Source organism: Sinocyclocheilus grahami, unplaced genomic scaffold, assembly GCF_001515645.1.
Source record: "Sinocyclocheilus grahami isolate Dianchi unplaced genomic scaffold, SAMN03320097.WGS_v1.1 scaffold110.1, whole genome shotgun sequence".
NCBI lineage: Eukaryota > Metazoa > Chordata > Actinopteri > Cypriniformes > Cyprinidae > Sinocyclocheilus > Sinocyclocheilus grahami.
Genome location: NW_015505289.1, coordinates 1375326 through 1396007, shown reverse-complemented (window position 1 = coordinate 1396007; position 20682 = coordinate 1375326). Strand labels below are relative to the sequence as shown.

The 20682-nt window shown below is 38.3% G+C and overlaps 2 protein-coding genes and 1 pseudogene across 3 annotated transcripts in view; all 3 read right to left on the bottom strand.

Annotated features, from left to right (window-relative positions):
* Positions 1-24: 24 nt before the first annotated feature.
* LOC107588943 (RING finger protein 122-like) lies at positions 25-2634 on the bottom strand. 2 transcript variants are annotated; one of them, XM_016277204.1, is made up of 5 exons: positions 2058-2634; positions 1881-1926; positions 1122-1163; positions 920-1002; positions 25-576 (listed from the first exon to the last, which is right to left on the bottom strand). In XM_016277204.1, the coding sequence occupies exons 1-5, from the start codon at positions 2165-2167 to the stop codon at positions 462-464; spliced, it is 396 nt and encodes a 131-aa protein (XP_016132690.1). In that variant the 5' UTR covers positions 2168-2634; the 3' UTR covers positions 25-461. The 2 variants fall into 2 exon arrangements, with proteins under 2 accessions (XP_016132690.1, XP_016132691.1); XM_016277205.1 differs by having other exon boundaries at positions 1848-1926; positions 2437-2634.
* A 3704-nt stretch (positions 2635-6338) lies between these two features.
* The window catches only part of LOC107589008 (dual specificity protein phosphatase 26-like), a 25552-nt gene continuing 11208 nt past the window's right edge, over positions 6339-20682 (bottom strand). The window contains exons 2-3 of the mRNA XM_016277303.1: positions 6853-7065; positions 6339-6585 (exon numbers count right to left, since the gene is read on the bottom strand). Coding sequence (XP_016132789.1) covers positions 6339-6585; positions 6853-7031 — 426 coding nt within the window. The 5' untranslated portion in view covers positions 7032-7065. The remainder of the gene's footprint in view (positions 6586-6852; positions 7066-20682) is intronic.
* On the bottom strand, positions 8322-12580 carry LOC107588940 (piggyBac transposable element-derived protein 4-like; annotated as a pseudogene).

Sequence of the window (20682 nt, the reverse complement as noted above, 5' to 3'; positions counted from 1 at the left end):
ATTAAAGTCAAAATAGTAATGAAATGATACTAAAATAATGGTCTTGCTTTAAGTAAAAATTGATGTCTGTAAAATCCAACAATTGTAAGTATGTTAATATGTTTACTGTTATTACCATAACCTGCATAGGCCCAGATATATGCATGTTAAGTCCTATTTGATTTCAATTTAGCATTTGCTTTCTGTCCCACTAAACTTAAATTCATTAAGTGAATACTTGCAAAATATCTTGCATGCTAACACAGGACACACACAAAAAAGAAACCCACAATACTGTATGTAAACATTTTAAACCAGACATACAGAAAAACATTACAAATGATGCTTTGCAACAGCAGAGCTTTTAAATAAACGTCTTTTGTCTGAATTGTACAAGATTATTAGGTAAAAATGTCGCCCGTATTGGAGAACTTCATTGGAAGTTAACCTTAATGAGGTTCGAGTTTGGCAGAAAAGCAGGTTTAGAACAGTTCATCCAGCAGGTTTCCCGGGCTGTGCGTTTGCCCCAGAGCAGCACTGATGGGGTTGTTGCACATGGGACATGAAGAGCTCACTTCCAGCCACTTCACCAGACACCTGGTAAGACAGATCAATAGAAACACTTCTCAACAGTTAAGCTGAAATTACTCTGACCCGTTCACACCAAGGATGATAACTATAACAAACTTAATCGTTCTAAATCATAGACTGTATAAAAACAGTTCTAAATCTACTAGAACATGGAAGTCCACACCACAACTATAACGATAGGGTGACCATACGCCCGACTCTCCTATTTCTTCTCGGTGCGAACGGGCTTTTAGGGTTACGAGGCACAGCCAGGGTGTGCTCGCTTCAATGAACCTCTTATTTACCTATAAACCTCTCTGGACTTTTATTTCATAGCATTAGCATGATAAAAGACATGGGAGGGATCTACCTCTTGTGAAAGGCGTGTTGGCATGATAACACTCCAAGCTCATCTTTTGTCCTGAAGTCCTCCAAACAGACCGCACATGTTAACTGAGAAAACAGGATGTTACAATAGAGAAAATCAGAAGTTTAGAAGGTCTCAAAGATTCCCAAGTAGTCAAATAACTTTTACCTTTTTAATAACCTATAACTTGAGACAAAACATTTACCCCATGTGCATGTGGCCGTGTTGTTTCATCTTCAAATACAACCTGTAATGCAAAACAGTTGTTTATCTTATAATGAGCAAAAAGTATTTAGACACAGTTGATTAATTTTGCAACATCAACAATTGAACCAAATTAAATGAACAATTAACTAACTCGAGCTGAATAATGACATTGTTGCCTTTTGTAGAGCTGCTTATAGCTGAAAAACTCATTTGAGCTGAATAATGACATTATTATCTTAAGTAGGGCTGCTTTATAGCTGAAACTAAATCTCATATTTGAATTTTGCATAAATGATTCTGTTATTTTCCTGTTGATACTGTGAAGCTGCTTCAAAACGATCTCTATTTTATAAAACGCTATATAAATACAGGCGACTTTACTTAATTGACACAAAAATGTCACTGCATTAAATAAAAAAAATCACAGAAAGTGTCATTCATTTAGAAATGGCACAAGCGCATTTTCTCTGTTGGCAAAGAGAAGTTTGAAAATGTAATGTGTTTGAGGTTAGTGAATGTGCTGATAGTTTATGTGATTTTCTACACCTGTGGTTCCTCTAATAGGACACCTGTGTGAACCTGAGAAGAACTGGCTTCAAACATCCACTAAAAATCACCAGCAGATTCAAAGCCAGACTTCAAACATGAAGAAAAGTGACATTAGTGAAGAGACAAATCCTGCAGCATCTGAGACGTTTTTAAGTGTGATGTAAGTGTCAAATACCTTCTGATGATACCATTTATAACGTGCACTCACCATCTTGTATCCAGCTCTCACATTGCGAGCTTGATGTCTCAATTTACTGCAAAGAAAAACAGGCCAAACCATTCATTAACAAGGGTTGACTTTGATAAAAATAATTATTTCTAACTTTAAAAAAAAAAGTATAAATATTATAGAAGTGAAATTATTTGAAAATGTTCAATTTATTACTTCTTTTCTCTAGACATCAGTATGGCAGTACAGGCAAAGGTTGTGGTGTGTCGTATGTTTCTAAACACAAATTTGGCAAGTGAGGGTTTGTAGTTCTCGGTGTTTGACATGACATTAGCTAAAAGCCTTTGGTCAAAAATAGCATTGTGAACAAAAAGCACGGAGATGCAATCTAGTCCTGAATTGTTCGAGTTTGGAAGCGCGTGAGGCCAGAGGAAGCCCCTTCTGCTCTGCAGCTGTCAGTCTGTCACAGGAAAATACTGATGAAGTCCGGGCACAAAGAAGAGTTTTAGAAACGTTATCCAGGATCTGCATGGTCCAAACGGGCTGTTCTGTTAAACTATTACGGATTTGGTCTCAATATTACAGTCACACTTACCTTATAAAGAAGCAGCAGAATATCAGGCTTAAAACGAAGACAAAGATCCCAGTGCCAAAGATGGCCACATCGATGTTGAGAGGTCACTGGAGGCATGGTGTTTTAAATATCAATCATTTCTTGAAGATCAAAAACAATTGATATGCCATTTATGGAAAATTAGGTGATTCTTTGTAAGACAAAACAATGTGATACCCATTAACAATGCAGTTTCATAACAATACAAGCCTTAGGGCAATATTTATCAAATTGTAAGATATCAGGCTTAAAACGAAGACAAAGATCCCAGTGCCAAAGATGGCCACATCGATGTTGAGAGGTCACTGGAGGCATGGTGTTTTAAATATCAATCATTTCTTGAAGATCAAAAACAATTGATATGCCATTTATGGAAAATTAGGTGGTTCTTTGTAAGACAAAACAATATGATACCCATTAACAATGCAGTTTCATAACAATACAAGCCTTAGGGCAATATTTATCAAATTGTAAGGTTACACTCTAAAAAATGCTGGGTTAAATACGACCCAGTGCTGGGTAAAATAGGGACAAACCCAATTGCTGGGTTTGTCCCTATTTTACCCAGCACTGGGTTGTGTTTAACCCAGCATTTTTTTAGAGTGTAGAAAACCAAATGAAAAAAAAGCATTGAAAGTCAGACAGCATTTATTTCAAACATGTTAGCACTTTTTACAGATTAAAAAACAAACAAAAAAATTTTTTTTTTAATTTACAATGACATTAAATATTAATTAAAAAAATAAATCTCGCCATTATAAACAGGCTCCCGTGGGTTGTATTTAACCCAGCATTTTTTTAGAGTGTAGAAAACCAAATGAAAAAAAAGCATTGAAAGTCAGACAGCATTTATTTCAAACATGTTAGCACTTTTTACAGATTAAAAAACAAACAAAAAATTTGTTTTTTTAAATTTACAATGACATTAAATATTAATTAAAAAATAAATCTCGCCATTATAAACAGGCTCCTGAGTGTCTTCACTTCACTGTTTATTCTTCATACTCGGATCTGTGGATTCTCCCGGATCAAGCGTCAAATGAATCCCTGACTGTTTAGTCGCATCTACAGTTTTGAGAGCCTGTAAATGTGAATCAAACTATGTAACGGACCGCAGAAAGACATAAATATCCACATGCACGAGAAAACAGTAAACCCTGCCTGTAATTCAGGAGGCGGAGCCTAAAGATCTGACTCACTCATTATTCAGTGATTCACCTCTCATGTTAAAGGGATAGCTCACCCAAAAATTAAAATTCTGTCATCATTTACTCACCCTCAAGTAGTTTCAAACCTGTATGAATGTCTTTGTTCTGCAGAACACAAAGGAAGATATTCTGAAGAATGTGGGAAACAGAGCAGTTCTGGGGCACCATTGACTTCCATAGTATTTTTTTTCTCCTACTATGGAAGTCAATGGTGCCCCAAAACAGCCTGGTTACAAACATTCTTCAAAATATCTCCCTTTCTGTTGGGCAGAACAAAGACATTTATACTGGTTTGGAACTACTTGAGGGTGAGTAAATGATGACAGAATTTTAATTTTTGGGTGAACTATCGCTTTAAAACTTCTCATGTTCATCAAAATAAATTGCACTATTATAAAAAGAAACGGTAATAATATAACCTTATATGGTATAATTAGTATAAATATATTTAGTGTAATAGTATATTAACAGACTAGTATAGAAATATTAGTGTAAGTATAAATATAGGCTATATGTTTAAATGGTAGCTTTATTATACAACAGAAAACGTTTGTGACCTAAAATATATATATATTTTTTTTTTTTGCATGAATTGCTCTTCAAATATGATATTGTTTTAAAAAATCATACATATTCCTTAACCCAGGTAAAGTTTATTTCAAACTGTTTTATTTGAAATAAATAAATCGCAGCCAAAGCCTCCTAATTTTGTTTTCCATTTAATTAAGCAAAATAATTTAAGAATCACAATAGACAAAGTCTATGCTGTTTTTTAAACCTTTTAAAAAAATCTTTTTATTGGTATTTAACAAGACAGTACATAATGATAAATTCAGTAAAAATAAGAGATAGACAAACTAGTTATCTGATTTTTTTTGCAATACTAGCCCCAGAGAAAATGAGATTTTAAAAGGCATGTTTAGGCAGAAATATGACCTGTTTAAAGGCAAATTTGGGCCAGTGGCTTTAGAGTCTTTGCTGGGAGCTGATCATGTTGACTCGGTGAGTTATTTCTTCACACCCTCCTAACAAGTCTGACATTAGACACCATCAGACACTACAGTAAATTCACAGAAGATTCATGTAATATTTAATATATGCCATGAGAGCGTTCCTGCTCATTGCATGACCGTACGACAGAATTATAAAGGGTTATTCTTAATTCTTTGAATAAAGAAAATTCAGTCCATTGCCAATTTTCAATTTTGCTCACTTTCTCGTTATGCTGGACATTCAGCTGTGTTGGGATTAAGAAAAATAACACAGTATGCCAAATGTGACAGTTTTTTTAAATTTTATTTTATTGCTTTTTAACTACATAATTACTGAAATTAATTAATTAGGTGATTGTAAATATGTCTGTAGTGTAGACCATTAGTAGTTTCTCTCTTTCAAATAACAAATGATTGATTCCTAGTCCTCCATGCTCCCTCACCAACTTCATTATTCTCAAGCAAAACAGCCCCAAACATGCAGTGGTCCTCTGTCAACTCTCAGCTCTGCTCTCTGACAAACAAGACTTCAACAAAGGTTAAATGACACCGCAGTGCAACATTCAGACATCGAGACTTCAAAATTCTTTACTACAATGTAAACTTAGAGTCAGCCTTCACAGGGACAGTGAGGACCGATTTCATATTTCATAAGTCAGTCAATTTAAATGTGAATACTTTATCATCATGAAATTCAAAACATTTAAATTCAACATGCACTACATGACTTTGAATGACATGACCAAATGATGGAGCTATTTTAAGGGTTTTAAAGGAATAGTTCACCCAAAAATGAAAACTTGCTGAAAATGTGCTCGCCCTCAGGCCAACCAAGATGTAGAGGAGTTTATTTCTTCATCAGAACAGATTTAGCATTACATCACTTGCTCACCAGTGGACCCTCTGCAAAACAGCTGATAAAACATCACAATAATCCACAGCACTCCAGTCCAGCAATGAACATCTTACGAGGAGAAAAGCTTTGTTTTTAAGAAACAAATCCATCATAAAACCGTGTAGGTGTTTTTTAATCAAGTAAAAAAAACTAATAAACTCGTATATACAATGGTATATGTTGTTGTAAAAGCTGTCTGTTTGCATTTATTCAACTTATTGTTAAAATGGCGGAATTTGTGGTGAAAAACTACATTACCCATGATACTGTACAGAAAATTCTATGAAGCACCACAAAAGAGTAATGGAGTTGGTCTCCCTACCATATCAAAATGTTTAAATATTTGTATATATGCATATTTTGCAATAAATTTAAAATATATTGTTTCTATTGATACAATCAAAAACTTGACAAATAAATTCTATTTCACAATAGTTTTTAATTTATGTAATTTGCAATGCTTCAAGAAACTAGTTCTTTCCTTCACTAAAGCCATTAAGTACAGTCTTGTACCTTTGTCGTTTTGTCCCATTTTCAAATACTTTTTTTGCTTCAAATAAAAGTTTGTAACGTTGCGATTCACCTCATGGCTAGTGGGTTTGGTTCATGACTTTTAACGCTTTAACAAACCCAACAGGAATTAAAAAAAAATCTTTATGGGAAAAATGAATGGAAAAAAATACTTCCGTAACCAACGCCGCTGAAAAAGTGGGCTGGCACTAATGCACTCTATGGCATCATCAGGCTGTAAAACTGTTTTGCTTTTGATTTCAATAAGACTGAGAAACTTCAGGTTGAAAGAAAAAGGCCGCTTATGAACTGACCTCCAGTACTAAGGGCTCTGTGAATGAACTCGGCCGCTGGGTAGAAGTTGACACTCATGTCGAAGGAGGGCGAGTCGTGGGCTTCAATGCCGTGATACGTGATGTTCATGCCAGCGTAACACTCTGCACCACCTCTCCATTTGCTCTGAGCACAGTTGAGGATGTGCGTGATCCCAAGCTTGATGAGTTCTTTGCGGTTTGAGGCAATTTCTCTGCAAATTTAAGTGGAAAATTTATACATGGTACAAAATTTACTGGCAGTTTCTAGATTACTCATCTATACAGGAGAAAAGTTCACTCTTTTACTGCTATGTCATGCTTTGTTACATGCATTATACAAAGCAAGGCATTTTATGAGACTATTATATATTTTTTTTGTTTGAAAGATTCAATACTACTTTTTTGTATGAGCCTCTAAAGCATAATCTCATGTTCAACATCCTGTATATGGCCAAAACAGATATTCATGGGCTACTCACTGGTCACCTATGTAGAGTCTTGGCCACACTTCATCTGCATGATTACAGGCGGTTTTCCCAGTGTACAACAGACGCTCTAGTTCAGCAACAGTTAGTACAGGACAGCCTTTCTCTGAGTCCTTTCTGCTGGGAGATCTGGAATTACTCCGTGACCGGGACAGTCTGGACATGAAAGCCATCTGGACTGGCCTTCAGTGGAGCTATAAAATAACACTGAAAATATATACAAAATAAAAATAACCGTTTTAAATGCTAAAAGCATTTTTAAATACAAATTAAAGGGACAGTTCACCCCAAAATGAAACATTTTTCAGGTTAAACAAATAAACATTACTTATACTATCAAGAAAACAACAACAACCAATACAATTCCAATTTGATATATTTACATTATCATTACTACATTACATTTCTGTGAATTAAAACAAAGTACATTTCTCGTAAGGTTAGTGCTTTTTTGAGCATTTTATTCCAAATTAACCGTGCAAAGTCATATGCGATCATTCTATGATTAGTTTTGCCTTTTATTTTAAGGCTTCAAGTTGGTCACTGTTATACCATTATAGAGGAGTGCTAACAGTTTTATTTTTTTAGATTTCTCCTTTAGTATTCTGAAAAAGAAATGTCATATGACATTACAACAACACCAGGGTGAGTAAATAAATGTAATTAATCTATTTAAAATAAATTATTAGTAACACTTTAGTATAGAGACCAGTTCTCACTACTAACTAGTTGCTTATTAGCATGCCTATTATTAACATATTGGCTTTTTATTAGTACTTCTAAAGCACATTCTGCATGACCATATTCTACATCCCTAATCCTACCCAATACCTAAACTTAACAACTACCTCACTATTAATAAGCAGCAAATTAGGGGGTTATTGAGGCAAAAATTCATAATTAACGGTTTGTTAATAGAAGAGAATTTGACTTTAATAAATCATTTTTAAAGAAACGTAGTAACATTAATTTCACTTAAAAGGACTAAACTTTAAAAAATATATATTAAATATTTAGACCTAATTTCTCTCTAAATGACACCATTAATTTTCATATAAAATACACATTACTTTTACTGCAGTAAAACCATAGGCTTCATTCTGAAAAATCAGATAAATATCATGTATTGTTTTTTGAACATCTGCTGTCATGACAATGACAATTATAACCAGTAGGTGGCGCTAGTGATCCTTATGTTGGTCTATTATCTCAGTAACCCAATGCTCTATCAAAGTTAATTTCTAGATAGAAGTTATGATTTTGGATATATACTTAGAATATAATTGCCTAGAAAAGATTGTCATCTTTAAATCCACATGTTTTGAAATGTCTGTTTTTGCAGTGATTACAATGAAAAGACAGGGTATGCATTATTTTGCAGCTTCTAATTTATTTAAAACATCAATATTTAGTAACCCTAATGCAGTAAACAAATAACAAAAGTCAACAAAACAAGGGCAATAATCAGATTACACATTTTGCAATGGTAAACAAGAAAACAGCAAGAAAAGAATTAGTCATAAATCCAAATGACAAACAGTACATAAGCAGCGACTAAGCCTTGTTTAAACCTTCTTTCTGCGTGCTTGGCAGTAAGTAATCATAACAGCGTGTGACCCGCAAATGTGCATGTTACACTCGATACACATCAAACTGGTTTTTATGTCCTTCTTTCGGTCACAGACCTGACACCTTTTCCTCTTGCCTGGGGTTACTGGTGCGAGATGAGTGGCTTTGACTGGTGAAGAACTTGCTTGAGCTTCCATCACCATATTCTGAGATGCTGGAGTGCGGGGAATTTTCTCCCATCTTTTCATGAGGGGAGCCACCAGAGCTCTCCCTAGTTCTTCCAAAAAGAGCCGCCTCCTATATTTCTTCCCTTTGTTCCATGAATGATTTATTTCCATCCACAGCACAAATGCATTATAGGCAGAGACGTCCAACATGTTGAAAAAAAATCACCATGGGCCAACGTGACGTCTTCCTTTGGCAGGTGTAAGAGGCAACAAGCTGGAAGCAAAATGACACCTACACAAAATCACCAAAGCTTTATCTTATCAGCTGACAATTCATTCACTTTATATTAGTCATTTGGCCTTGAATGAAAACAAATAAATACAGAGGATATAGAAAAGAGTCACCCCCATTTAAAATTCACATTTTGTTGCTTTGCAGCCTGAAATGAAGACGGACAATTTTTTGTTTTTGTTTTATCCAGCTGTATTTACTCAGTTCAACTTAGAACATCCAAGTGAAAGATCATAAAACCAACATGTCAGAAAAAGAAAAAAAAACAGAATCACTGAGTTGAATCAGGACATCTCTCCAAACTGGATGAAAGAGCCGGAGGAAACTGGTCAGAGAGGCGACCAAGAGACCGACAGCAACTCTGAAGCAGCTGCAGGAATTTATGACATTGTTGTCAAATGCACACAATGACCACTCTATCACAGATTCTCCACAAATGTGGCTTGTACGGGAGGACTGCAAGAAAAAAGCCACTCCTCAAGAAAGGCCACTTGCAGTCACGATTGAGCTTCGCCAAAACGCACCTTGAAGATGAGACTAAAATTGAATTATTTGGCCTCAACATCAAGCGATATGTCTGGTGGAAATCCAACACAGCTCACCATCCAAATAACAGCATTCCTGCAGTGAAGCATGGAGGTGGTAATATCCTGTTATGGGGTGTTTCTCTGCAGCAGGGACTGAAGCACTTGTCAGGATAGAAGGAAAAATGGATGGGGCAAAATACCGTCAAATTCTTGAGGAAAATCTGCTTCCCTCTTCCAGAAAGTTGTCAATGGGAAGAAGGTTTACCTTCCAACATGACGATGAGCCAAAGCACACAGCAAAACTGAGCACACAGTGGCTGAAGGAGAAAAAGGTGAATGTTCTTGCATGGCCTAGTCAGCAGAGGTGGAAAGTAACGAATTACATTTACTCGCATTACTGTAATTTGAGTAGCTTTTTTGTGTACTTCTACTTTTTAAAGTAATTTTTTTAAAATCTGTAATTTTACTTTTACTTAAGTATATTTTGTTTGAAGTATTGTACTTCGCTACATTTTAAAACACATTAATTACGGAGCGATTAATTTTTTTTACTCCCTGAAAACTACTGTAGTAAATAATGGGCAGGAGAGCAAACTGCCACTAAAATCACAAGAAAGATGCAGACGGACAAGACAGGTGTTTTGGTGCAGACCCAGCTGAAAATGAAACCCCGTTGTATTCTGCTGAAGTTGAACTTGAAGGAAATGAAGTGAACCCCTGGCCATATTTATGTTCTATTATGCAGTGTAAGCTGTGTTTGCCTAGGGATACCAAACTAGCAGCTTATAAAATCTCGACATCAACCCTTCACAAGGATGTAGAGGTAAGCTAAATACTTGCATCCTTGCATTGGTGGTTAAAATGAAGCTTTGACAGTTTAGCAAGAGGTCTTGCACAAATTAGCCAAAGACAGTGGTGCGCAGTGTGTGATATATATATATATATAGTTCGAGCGCAGCTTTTTGGTCCGACGCTGCCAACGCGAGGCGACAACACCGTCGGCTTTCGTCGCCGCTAGTTCTTTGAAGTCAGCTTGGTGTGTCCCGGCCTTTAGTAGAGACAAAACCCAACAGACTAAAGGCTGTAATTAAAGTGAGAGGTGGTTCATCAAAATACTGACACAAAGGGGTGATCCTTTTTCCAAATCGGTGATTCTGTTTTTAAATAAAAAAAAAATAAAAATTCTGATATGTTGGTGTTATGATCTTTCACTTGGATGTTATCAGTTACACGGAGTAAATGCAGCTGGATAACACAAAAACTGTGTCTGTCTTCATTTCAGGCTGCAACACAACAAAATGTGATCATTTAAAGGGGGTGATTCTTTTCTATAACCACTGTAATGCAAAGTGGTAAAATACCTTGTCAAGGTTGTCAACTCCGCCTTTGGTCTGGTTGTAGTCTAGAATTATCTTTGGCTTCTTGTGATCTTTGTCGCTTACTTTGGCATCCTGTGGAAAGTGCTCATCAACAGCACATTTTTTATTTTTTCTGGGGCAGTAGGACACAAGAGTGTGCGTATCAGTGAAGGCGAACATGGATGATAATCGGGCCCTGTCCTTCATTGACAGGAGTGCAGGTGGGAGCTCAGGTTTGTTTGATCTGACTGTTCCGATCATGGTCATTTTCCTTCGGAGCAGCTCCTCACCGAGGCCATACGAGGTGAAAAAGTTGTCACACGTGACGGTGTTTCCCTCTAAACCGTCTGTCATGTCCAGGACCACTCGTATTCCCTGGTTCTTTTCTGACTTGACGTCGGCAGCTTTGCCAGTGTAGATCTGCATGTTCCACGCATAGCTCGAGCTGGAATCGCATGCTGTCCAGATTTTAATGCCATACTTGCCCGGTTTACTTGGCATGTATTGTTTGAAGGGACAGTGTCCTCTGAAACGGACCAGGCACTCGTCCACAGTGACGTTTGGGCCTGGATTGTACAAGAGTGGCAGGCGTTTGACCCATTTATCCCAGATGTTCCTTACTGGTGCCAGCTTGTCCCTTTTCTGTCAGCTAGGCTCTTTGTGCCTTTTGTAAAAGCAGAAGACCCTTGACAAACTGGTAAAACTTTTCAGTGACATGGTAGCACGAAAAATTGGCCTTCCCGACTCAGCGTGCCATAAGTTGCTCATGGTGGGATCGATACACGCCTGCCAGAATCAACAGACCAAAAAAGGCCTGTAAGTCTGTCCAGTCCAGGTCCTTCCAGGTATCACGAAATACACGTTTCCCCTCTAAATTGTTCATTTCAATCAAAATCGGTTTAATATAATCTGGGAAAAACAATTCAAATGTTGATCTTATGTCTTTAGCATTGGCACATGCCAGCCTGGTTGGTCCAGGGGTCATTTTGATGATACGATGAGCTGGTAATCTCTCTCGTTGTTCCGGAGGAGGAGGTGCTGGAGTCCACAATATGTTTAGGTTTTTGGACTCATAAGCCGCCTCTGTGTCAGCAGTGACCTCTGACTCTTCCTCTGAACCTTCATCTGACTCTTCTCCATCAGTAGAGTGGTAGTCTGGGTCGAACTCCATATTGTCCTCTGTTTCAGAAGCTTCATCAAAGAGCTTCACCTCCAGCTCAGCTTCTCCATCCAGATCCCTTTCCTCTTCCATCCATTCATTACTTGTCGTACGTAGGGTCGTGTATCTTTTCTCTTCCATCCTGCCATCACCTGTCATATGTTGGGTCACGTCTCTTTCCTCCTCCATCCCTCCATCATTTGTCATTCGTAGGGTTTTGTCTCTTTCCCCTTCTATCCCTCCATCAGTTGTCATATGTTGGGTTACGTCTCTTTCTGTTTTTATCCCTCCATCACTTGCCATTCGTAGGGTTGAGTCTCTTTCCTCTTCCATCCTTTCATAACTCATTGTCTCTAGGGTCACATCTTTCCACTTTCATCCCTCCATCATTGTATGAAGAGTCCCATCTTCATTCAGCATCTGACCCATCATTCCATCACTTGTCATATGTAGGGTCGTGTCTCTTTCCTCTTTCATACCTCCATCACTTGTCGTATATGGGGTGACGTCACTTTCATTGTCACTGAAGTCAAACAGTTGAGCCAGGTTCTTCGCAACATTAAACCGTCTCTCCATTGTGCAGCTTCAGAATGAACTGCAAGCAAGGTCCAAGGAAGCCACATTTATAACCTTACAGTAAAACATGTATTTAAAATCACTTTGGAAGGACATTTTGCTGTCCTTACTATGAAAATTAAAAGCTCATGAATGGGCCAGATTACGCTTATATTTAAATCTGATGTGCACAGGTTTGTGTGACAGTTATTGTCATTAGGGCCCTGCCTCATGCGGCACTCTTCACACATAATTAAACAGATTTTGAAATATAAATTAGAGATAAATGGTTAGGTGTGTTCGACTTGCGCGGCGCTGTGCAAACCGATCAGCATCTGACCCGAGTGTGCCTCACACGTCCTGAAAAGTGAAGCTGCGGGCTCTTTGATCGCCCCCTGGTGGCTGGCTGCAGTACAGGTCATAAATCCCGCCCTCTCCATGTGAACGAATGGGAATTGAGTTAAAATAAAAAATAAAAAATTACACTTCCAATACAACTTTCCGAAAGATGGTTTTGGTCATTTAAGGTAGTTGTTATTACGCTGATTTATGTTCGATTGATCGTTTTTGTGTTAAGTTTGATTTTAGCTAGTAATTTGATGCTATAAAAATGGGGCGTGTCGTTATGGTTGATTGGATCTGCGGGAGTTTGGGCAGGAGTTTGATACCGTGGCTCCACCACCTCACGACACTACTCAGCGATCCCACGGATCCTTGAAATCCTTGAAAGTTTGTGAATCTGAAAAAAAAATTTCAAGGCACTGGAAAGTTTTTGAAAATAAGCATACATAGATACAGGTCCTTGAATGTGCTTGAATTTATTTTGTGCAAGAGGTTTTCTGGAAAAAAATCCATATTATTCCCTCCGGTCCACTAATGTGTTATTTTGCAAACACTTCGTGGCCTATGAATATTAGATTGCTTGATTTACGTTATTTACGCGTTACGTTAAGTGTGAGGTACTTTGTGTTGCACGTTGTCATGTTGTTCACGCGCGCACGAATCTACTATGAAGGTACCTCAACATTTCTCACACACACACACCGTTAAACATTGCAAAAATAGGCTGAAACCGCTTAAACGTGATGCCTGGAAAATGCAAGTTTCAAGATATTTGGCTCACCAAAGAAGATTACAAAGAATGGCTTGCCAGAGATGAAAACTGTAACAATGTATCTTACAAAGTAACACAATGTAACCTTGCTCTCACTTGAAATGTGTCCCCACGTTAACAGGGTGGCCGCGGGTTCTTAAAAAGTCTTAATGTCTTAGATAAAGTTTTCCTAATAAAAGGCCTTAAAACCGTGTTCACATATGCCCAAACGAACCGAGCTAAGGGGGGAAACGCGCCAGGTTCCGAAACAACAGGCCATGTGTGAAAACGCCCTTAAATTCAGATTCGATGGGTTTTAAATATTTTCGGTCCCAGTTCCGCAAAAATATCTCAGTCTGACGGACCCAGTGACTGTTTAAAGTCATTGGACAGACAGATTCCCCCCCCGCTGTAGTTACTGCTACAGTTAGCTGACCAGCCTCCTAGCTAGTTTAAAATGGGTTAATGCAAGTTTACTGAAAAATGGAACTAGAATTTTACTTGCCCGACCGGACAAATAGCCTGATTAAAACTTAAGTGGCAAAAAATAACCCGTGAAGCATCGTAAAACGAGAATGAGTCTTCTGATTTTATTACATTCAACGTAAACGGCGATTGATAAAAGACAGTGTATTTATGGTATCAAGGTTGCGCTATTTAGTCTTGCGCTGCCTGTTTCTTTGTAAGACTTTAATGGAGAAATCAAATCAGATGAATGTATGAAATGAGCAAAAGAGCTGAACGGGACACAAAGAAACTCACAGAAGAAACTACTTAGGTAAAAATTCAAAATGTTACGTTTTTTATTTATAACATGATGTAGTTAAGCAACATACCATGACAAGGGAGCTAAGTGTCGAATATTGTCTCGATTGCAAACGTTACATTGATTTTAGTTCAATAAACAAGTTGAGTAGTCACGTAATTGGGTTACTTACATTTTAGACACAGTATTGACGGTTTTGTTCTGTTTCACCAACTAAAATAGTTCCAAACAAAGATCACAGCAGAAGTATAGCACAATCTCCAAGCAACACGCAGCGGTGTTTTTGACTGAATGATTCAGTGAAGGGTTGAATGAATGAGTCAGTAGACTCACTCATTAAGTGACTTACCGACACCTACTTGGCTGTATGTTTAAAAGTATGTGAACACACACCCGGAGCATTAACCCCCCCGGAGCCGTGTGGAGCACTTTTTATGATGGATGGATGCACTTTATTTTGCTTCAAAATCTCGACCCCCATTCACTGCCATTATAAAGCTTGAAAGAGCCATGACATTTTTTAATATAACTCTGAATGTAATTGTCTGAAACAAGAAAGTCATGCGCCTAGGGTGAGTAAATCATGGTGTAATTTTCATTTTTGGGTGAACGAACCCACTTTTACACAATGTTTAATGCACATGCAGGATTTAATGCAAACGGGAATCACAATTGCTGAAAAAATATGTATCACATGATTAAAAGTTGTATTGTGATTCTTGTGCACAGCCAACTGGAAAACAAACAAACAAAACAGCAAAACAACAGCAAAGTTTAAGACAAAGGGTGAAAGTAAAAGAAGGCTTAGTACAGCCTGATAAAACCTTTGACTCTGGCCACTAGACGGGCACTGTACCCCCGGCAGCCCCCAAACTCTGCCTATGCTGACAACCCTTGTGTACTGACTGTGTGTGTGTGTGTGTGTCAGAGGTGAGAGTCTGTGTGTACTTCCACATTCTTGTTACTCATAAAGTATGTGCTTTACCAGGCCTTCACAATTCACACACATGCAGCTTTACAGTCTGTCATTTCATGAATAGTTACCAGAAATCCTTCTTGCCCTACGTACGGTGTGTACTGCACCAGAAGCACAAATCGGCGATTGTCAGATGTGTTATTGAACTTTCATGCAGGATTAGGAATGTTCATATTAATCATTTTACCGTTAACCGCAAATAAGAATTTTGACCGATTAATACTATCAGTTAAATTTTTTAAAAGTTTGTCCCCCCCCCCCCCCAACATTTCCATTTTGTATATTCAAAATGGCATTTAAAACATTAATTTCATAACATTAATGCAGTTGTAATTGTGCAATGTAAATTAATTTGTTGGATAACAGCCATAGTGTAAATTGAATCTATTGATCAATTGTAAGAATTTGACATGAAATATGATGCATACATTTAATTTGGGTTTAAAAAATGGCCTTTATAAAAGTAAATACCATCCTGAGGTTAATATAAAAAATATGCAGATAAATGTAAAAGCCGACAAAACACAGATAAAATATTGCTTCAGAATAAATTGTTTACACCACCAGCAATCTTGCGGTGCTTTTGTGGGGATATTTTGTATGGGATATTGTCTGCTGAGTGCTGATATGACAAGTTTGCTGTATATCGTAATAATAAATAGCATGTTTGACAGCATATATATATATATACATATAATTTTCTCCAGTCATTGTTAAAAAAAAAAACAAGCTAACAAACTTATAGTGTTAGTGGAGCGGTCAGGGGAATCTTTCTGCCTCCACCTAAGCTTCGACCACAGAAAAACGTCACAATATTTACTAGCAGAAAAAGGGTCTATAGTGGAAGGAATAAGAGACACGTCATCCGTCTTTTTTTTTAGTCAATGATCTGACCTAAAGGAGTGCATATTGGTTAGAATTATTGTCCGACTTGAGACAATGCCGATGTCACCCACTTTATTGGTATTTAAATAGTATAGGCTTATTTTGAACTTTTATTATTGTACATACAGGCATTGTATTAAGCAGTACATCAACTACTTAATGAAAAGTGTTCCTGCAGCTCAGTTACTCCTTGGCTCCACTCATATACCGTTCATGCTCATCGGAACAGCAAAGTCCACTCAAAAATCAAGCCGATAGGAAACATCTGTAGTACAGTATTGTTTCGGTTTGCAACAGCCCTACTGTGCTGTAACATAATGTGGTATATGGGCAACTCTGTTATGCGCACGTGTTCTGATAATAATAGCTTTCTAGGACTAAACATTTTTTGGATATAAGTGGTAAAAAAAACACAACTAAATCATTTGTATCATTTTTTTGTGCTACCATTAGTAATTTGTTTATTTGTTCTTATTTTATTACTGACTGCTTACTTGCCATTTTTTATTCAATTCAAAGTTTGAAATCAAGCTATCTTGTGCTACTGCAACAAAATTACCCCACTGTAAAATCAAAAATACACAGAGTGAGCAAAAATTTGTGAGAGCAAGTTATAATGGTAATTAAACAATGTTTACATATAAATAAAAGCCTACATGAAAATCTGTCATATAAATTGGTCTTTTCCTTAGAAATCAGCCTACTGATTGCCACCATTGATGGACAAAATTTTTTATAATATTAAAAATATCTGTATTACAGTATATTCTGCAGTTCTTCCCTGTTGTACCGAATATCTATACTTTTCAAGGTATCATATCAAAGTTAGAAATTCAAGTATTGTGACAAAATTAATTTTGTAGGGTGCAACAAATTTGTTAAAATTTCCAAAGGGTGCCACGACTAAAAAAAGGGTTGGGAAACACTGTTCGCATTCTATATGAGATAAATCAGATATACATCAAATAAACACAATATTTTTTTTATTATCTTATTTTTTTCTTCTTCCTCTACTACTGTGTGTTGTATGTGATGTGGTGGTTGTTTTTCTGAGCCTAAGACAAATTTCCCTCAGGGACAATAATGTGTACCTAACCTAACCTAATATTACAACGTACAATTGCACAAAAGGCTGCAAACGAACAGTGTGCATCTGAAGTGTCTCTGAAGGAAATAATGCATTATTTATCGGCTTTAAGATATCGGCCAAATTTTCTTATCAGGCCGATACCGATAACAGAAAAAATGAGCATTTATCGGCCGATACCGATATGGTGGCCGATATATCGTGCATCCCTAAATATGACGTCAGGTGCGTTCAAGTCAGTTTAGTCGGCACAAGATGGCGGTGTACCTTTTAATAAATTGCAAGAAAATACAACAGGGTCTGCATTTTTTTTACTTTGATTTCAGCTGCGTAACAAGAACATGACCAATTTAAGTCTATAGGACAACTAAACTATCAATTTAAACAAAAATTTACCGTCAACTACAGACGTTGCATCCATTGATTCCGCCATGTTTCTCATTGACACGCCCCCAACTCGGGGCTTAAAGAAAATTTCGAGTTTCCCACTCGTAATAACGACTTTGTGGTGGCGTTCATGTGCATTCAACTCGTAATAACGACTTTGTGGTGGCGCTCATGTGCATTCATCTCGTAAATACGATCTATCTGACATGACTTGAACGCACCATTCGTCAATGAGCGATTCCCATTGTGCTTGTAGTTTGCACAACTGGTTTTAAAAATTGTGGCTGCCTTGCAGTTCATTTACAGTTACATTTTAGCATGCGACAGCATGACATCATTGCAAATCGTATATATATATATATATATATATATATATATATATATAGTCCAGGTGATATGTGCAAAATCTGAGGTGGTATGTTCACTTTTTCATAAAAGAATGAAACTTGATACAATTTTACAGGTTAGGGCCCTGAACATGTTCAGAAATGGAGCCATCGCAAAAACACCTCGTGGTTGCCATGACGACCATTTTACTTTCCGCCATAACCAAATCGTGTTTTGTAACAAATAATATATATATATATATATATATATATATATATATATATAGTCCAGGTGATATGTGCAAAATCTGAGGTGGTATGTTCACTTTTTCATAAAAGAATGAAACTTGATACAATTTTACAGGTTAGGGCCCTGAACATGTTCAGAAATGGAGCCATCGCAAAAACACCTCGTGGTTGCCATGACGACCATTTTACTTTCCGCCATAACCAAATCGTGTTTTGTGACAAATCTCCTGACCCAAACATGATAACACAGAAAAGGTGATGTCTACCCCTGTTTTGATGGTCAAGGATTACAATACCATATACAAAAACAAACTGTTCAGGTGAAGAGTTAATGGTGAAGATAGCGATGTGAGAAGGAAATAACAGTATCTGAGCATCATAGTATCACAGTATTTACAAAAGTCCACATTATGGCTATTATTTTCTTTCTTTGATAATTAAATTAATAGTACAATAAAAGATTGCTTTAATTAATTAATTAATTATTAATTTGTTACATTTTATATAGCGCTTTTCTGGGTAATCAAAGCGCTTTACATGAATCTCTTCAATCACCACCAATGCACAGCTTCCACCGTTGATGATGCGACAGCAACCATATTGCACCAGAACGCCCACCACACACCAGCTTAACTAATATTTTATTCAATAGTACAATAAGATTGTTTTCAAGAATACTATCATATATTTCAGAGATATAAAAAAATATAATCTCAAGTAAGTGTATTTTTCCTTGCCTCTCAGGCAGAGTCTGGTAGGCGGTAGTATGTTTCCAGTGCATTCTTGTTCTCTCTCAACAACCTATCTGCACCTCTTCTGCTGCACCTCTGTCATTTTCTGTGGGTCTCTGGAATTGTCAACAAACTTCATTCTGGCCACTGCTTCTCAGTGTACTCTTAGTATCTTGGGCTTGACTGAGACCTGGATTCGTCCAGAAGACCCCGCAACCCCTGCTGTTCTCTCTAACAACTTCCCTTTCTCTCACACCCCCCGTCAGGTTGGAAGGGTACTGGTCTTCTCATTTCTAATAATTGGAAATACTCAACCCACTCTTCCCTATGCAATAAACATTATTTTGAGTTTTATGCTATTATGGTAACAGCTCCTGTTAAACTCCATATTGTAATGATTTATTACGCCTTCCTGGTCAACTGGGCACCTTTATAGTGCAGCTGTATGGGCTGCTGTCCTCATTCTCTGTGGACTGCAGTCCACTTGTGGTCTTTGGTAACTTCAAAATCCATCTGGAGAAGCCTTACACTGCAGACTTCCACTTCCACTCCTAGCTTCATTCAATCTCAAATGGCTTACCACCACAAATGCTAACAAATCAAGCAACCGGCTTGATTTAATTTACACATGCAATTGAATCACAGAAAACATTTGGTAAAACCTCTTGACATCTCTGCTCATTTCATTATTACATTTAACCTACATATTACTACCTGCGTGCCACCAATTCCTCTACCAGTTACTTTTTGGCAAAACCTATGCTCCCTTTCACCCTTCCATCTTTCCTCTGTAGTGTCATCCTCTCTTCCCTCACCCAACCATTTCTCATTTCGGGATTGTGATGAGAGGGGCGGGGCTGAGAGCCGTGGGAACGGAGCGAGGCCGGTGGAGTAATTGCGAATGCGCCACTCACCGGTCTCGAGTCTCACGGAGGAGCTCCGGAAGGATACAATGGAGGAGTGACGACAGGGAAAGACGAGAGAAGACCAGGCCTGGATTTTATTTTGTGTTTTGGTTTCGTTTGTGCGCGGCAGTCGTCCGCGAGGGGCTGTCGCGCTGTTTTGAGTTTATTTTATTATTAAAGTTTCTTTGAATGTTCGCCGGTTCCCGCCTTCTCCTTCCCGACCTACAAACGTTTATTACATTGGTGCCGAAACCCGGGAGGAAGGCGGGGCACGCTGCCAGAGATCCCTCGCCGCTGGGGTGAGTCCGCGGTGCCATCGAGCATGGCGGAGCAGTCTGCCGCCAGGGACGCTCGAGGCGGTGGGCTGGAGTGAGTTGCCGGGGGCGGACGAACTCGCTGCCGGCCGCCTGGGATGTGGAGGGACGGCTGCCGTCTGTGAAGGAGCGGAGGAGTCGCCGCCGTTCACCTGAGGCCGGAGCCTGCTGCCATCCGCCATGATGGAGAGGAGCAGGGAACGGGGGACTCCTGCCGGCTGCCCGAACGCGGAGGAGCCGTCGCCGTTCACTGGACGGCAGAGGAGTGTCGTGCCGTCCACTGAGAGCTATCCAGTGCCGCCGCCAGGCATCGCGGAAGAGCTTACCCATCTGGTGGAGGGCCGAGCGGCAGTGTGTCTGGGAACCGGACCCAGAATTTTTTTTCTTTTTTCCTCTCTCCCCTCTCTCGTTTCTGTCTCTCCTCATCCTTCCGTCTCCTTTTCTCTCGCCTCGTCTGTCTGTCCTTACCCCCAGGTAC

What these genes read in the sequence shown, in the direction of transcription:
- LOC107588943 (XM_016277204.1), bottom strand. Translation starts at nt 2,167, where the DNA reads ATGTCAAACACCGAGAACTACAAACCCTCACTTGCCAAATTTGTGTTT. An exon ending in CTGATGTCTAGAGAAAAGAA is followed by an intron (nt 1,927 to 2,057) that starts GTAATAAATTGA and finishes TTTTCTTTGCAG; the next exon opens with TAAATTGAGACATCAAGCTC. An exon ending in TGAGAGCTGGATACAAGATG is followed by an intron (nt 1,164 to 1,880) that starts GTGAGTGCACGT and finishes TTTGCATTACAG; the next exon opens with GTTGTATTTGAAGATGAAAC.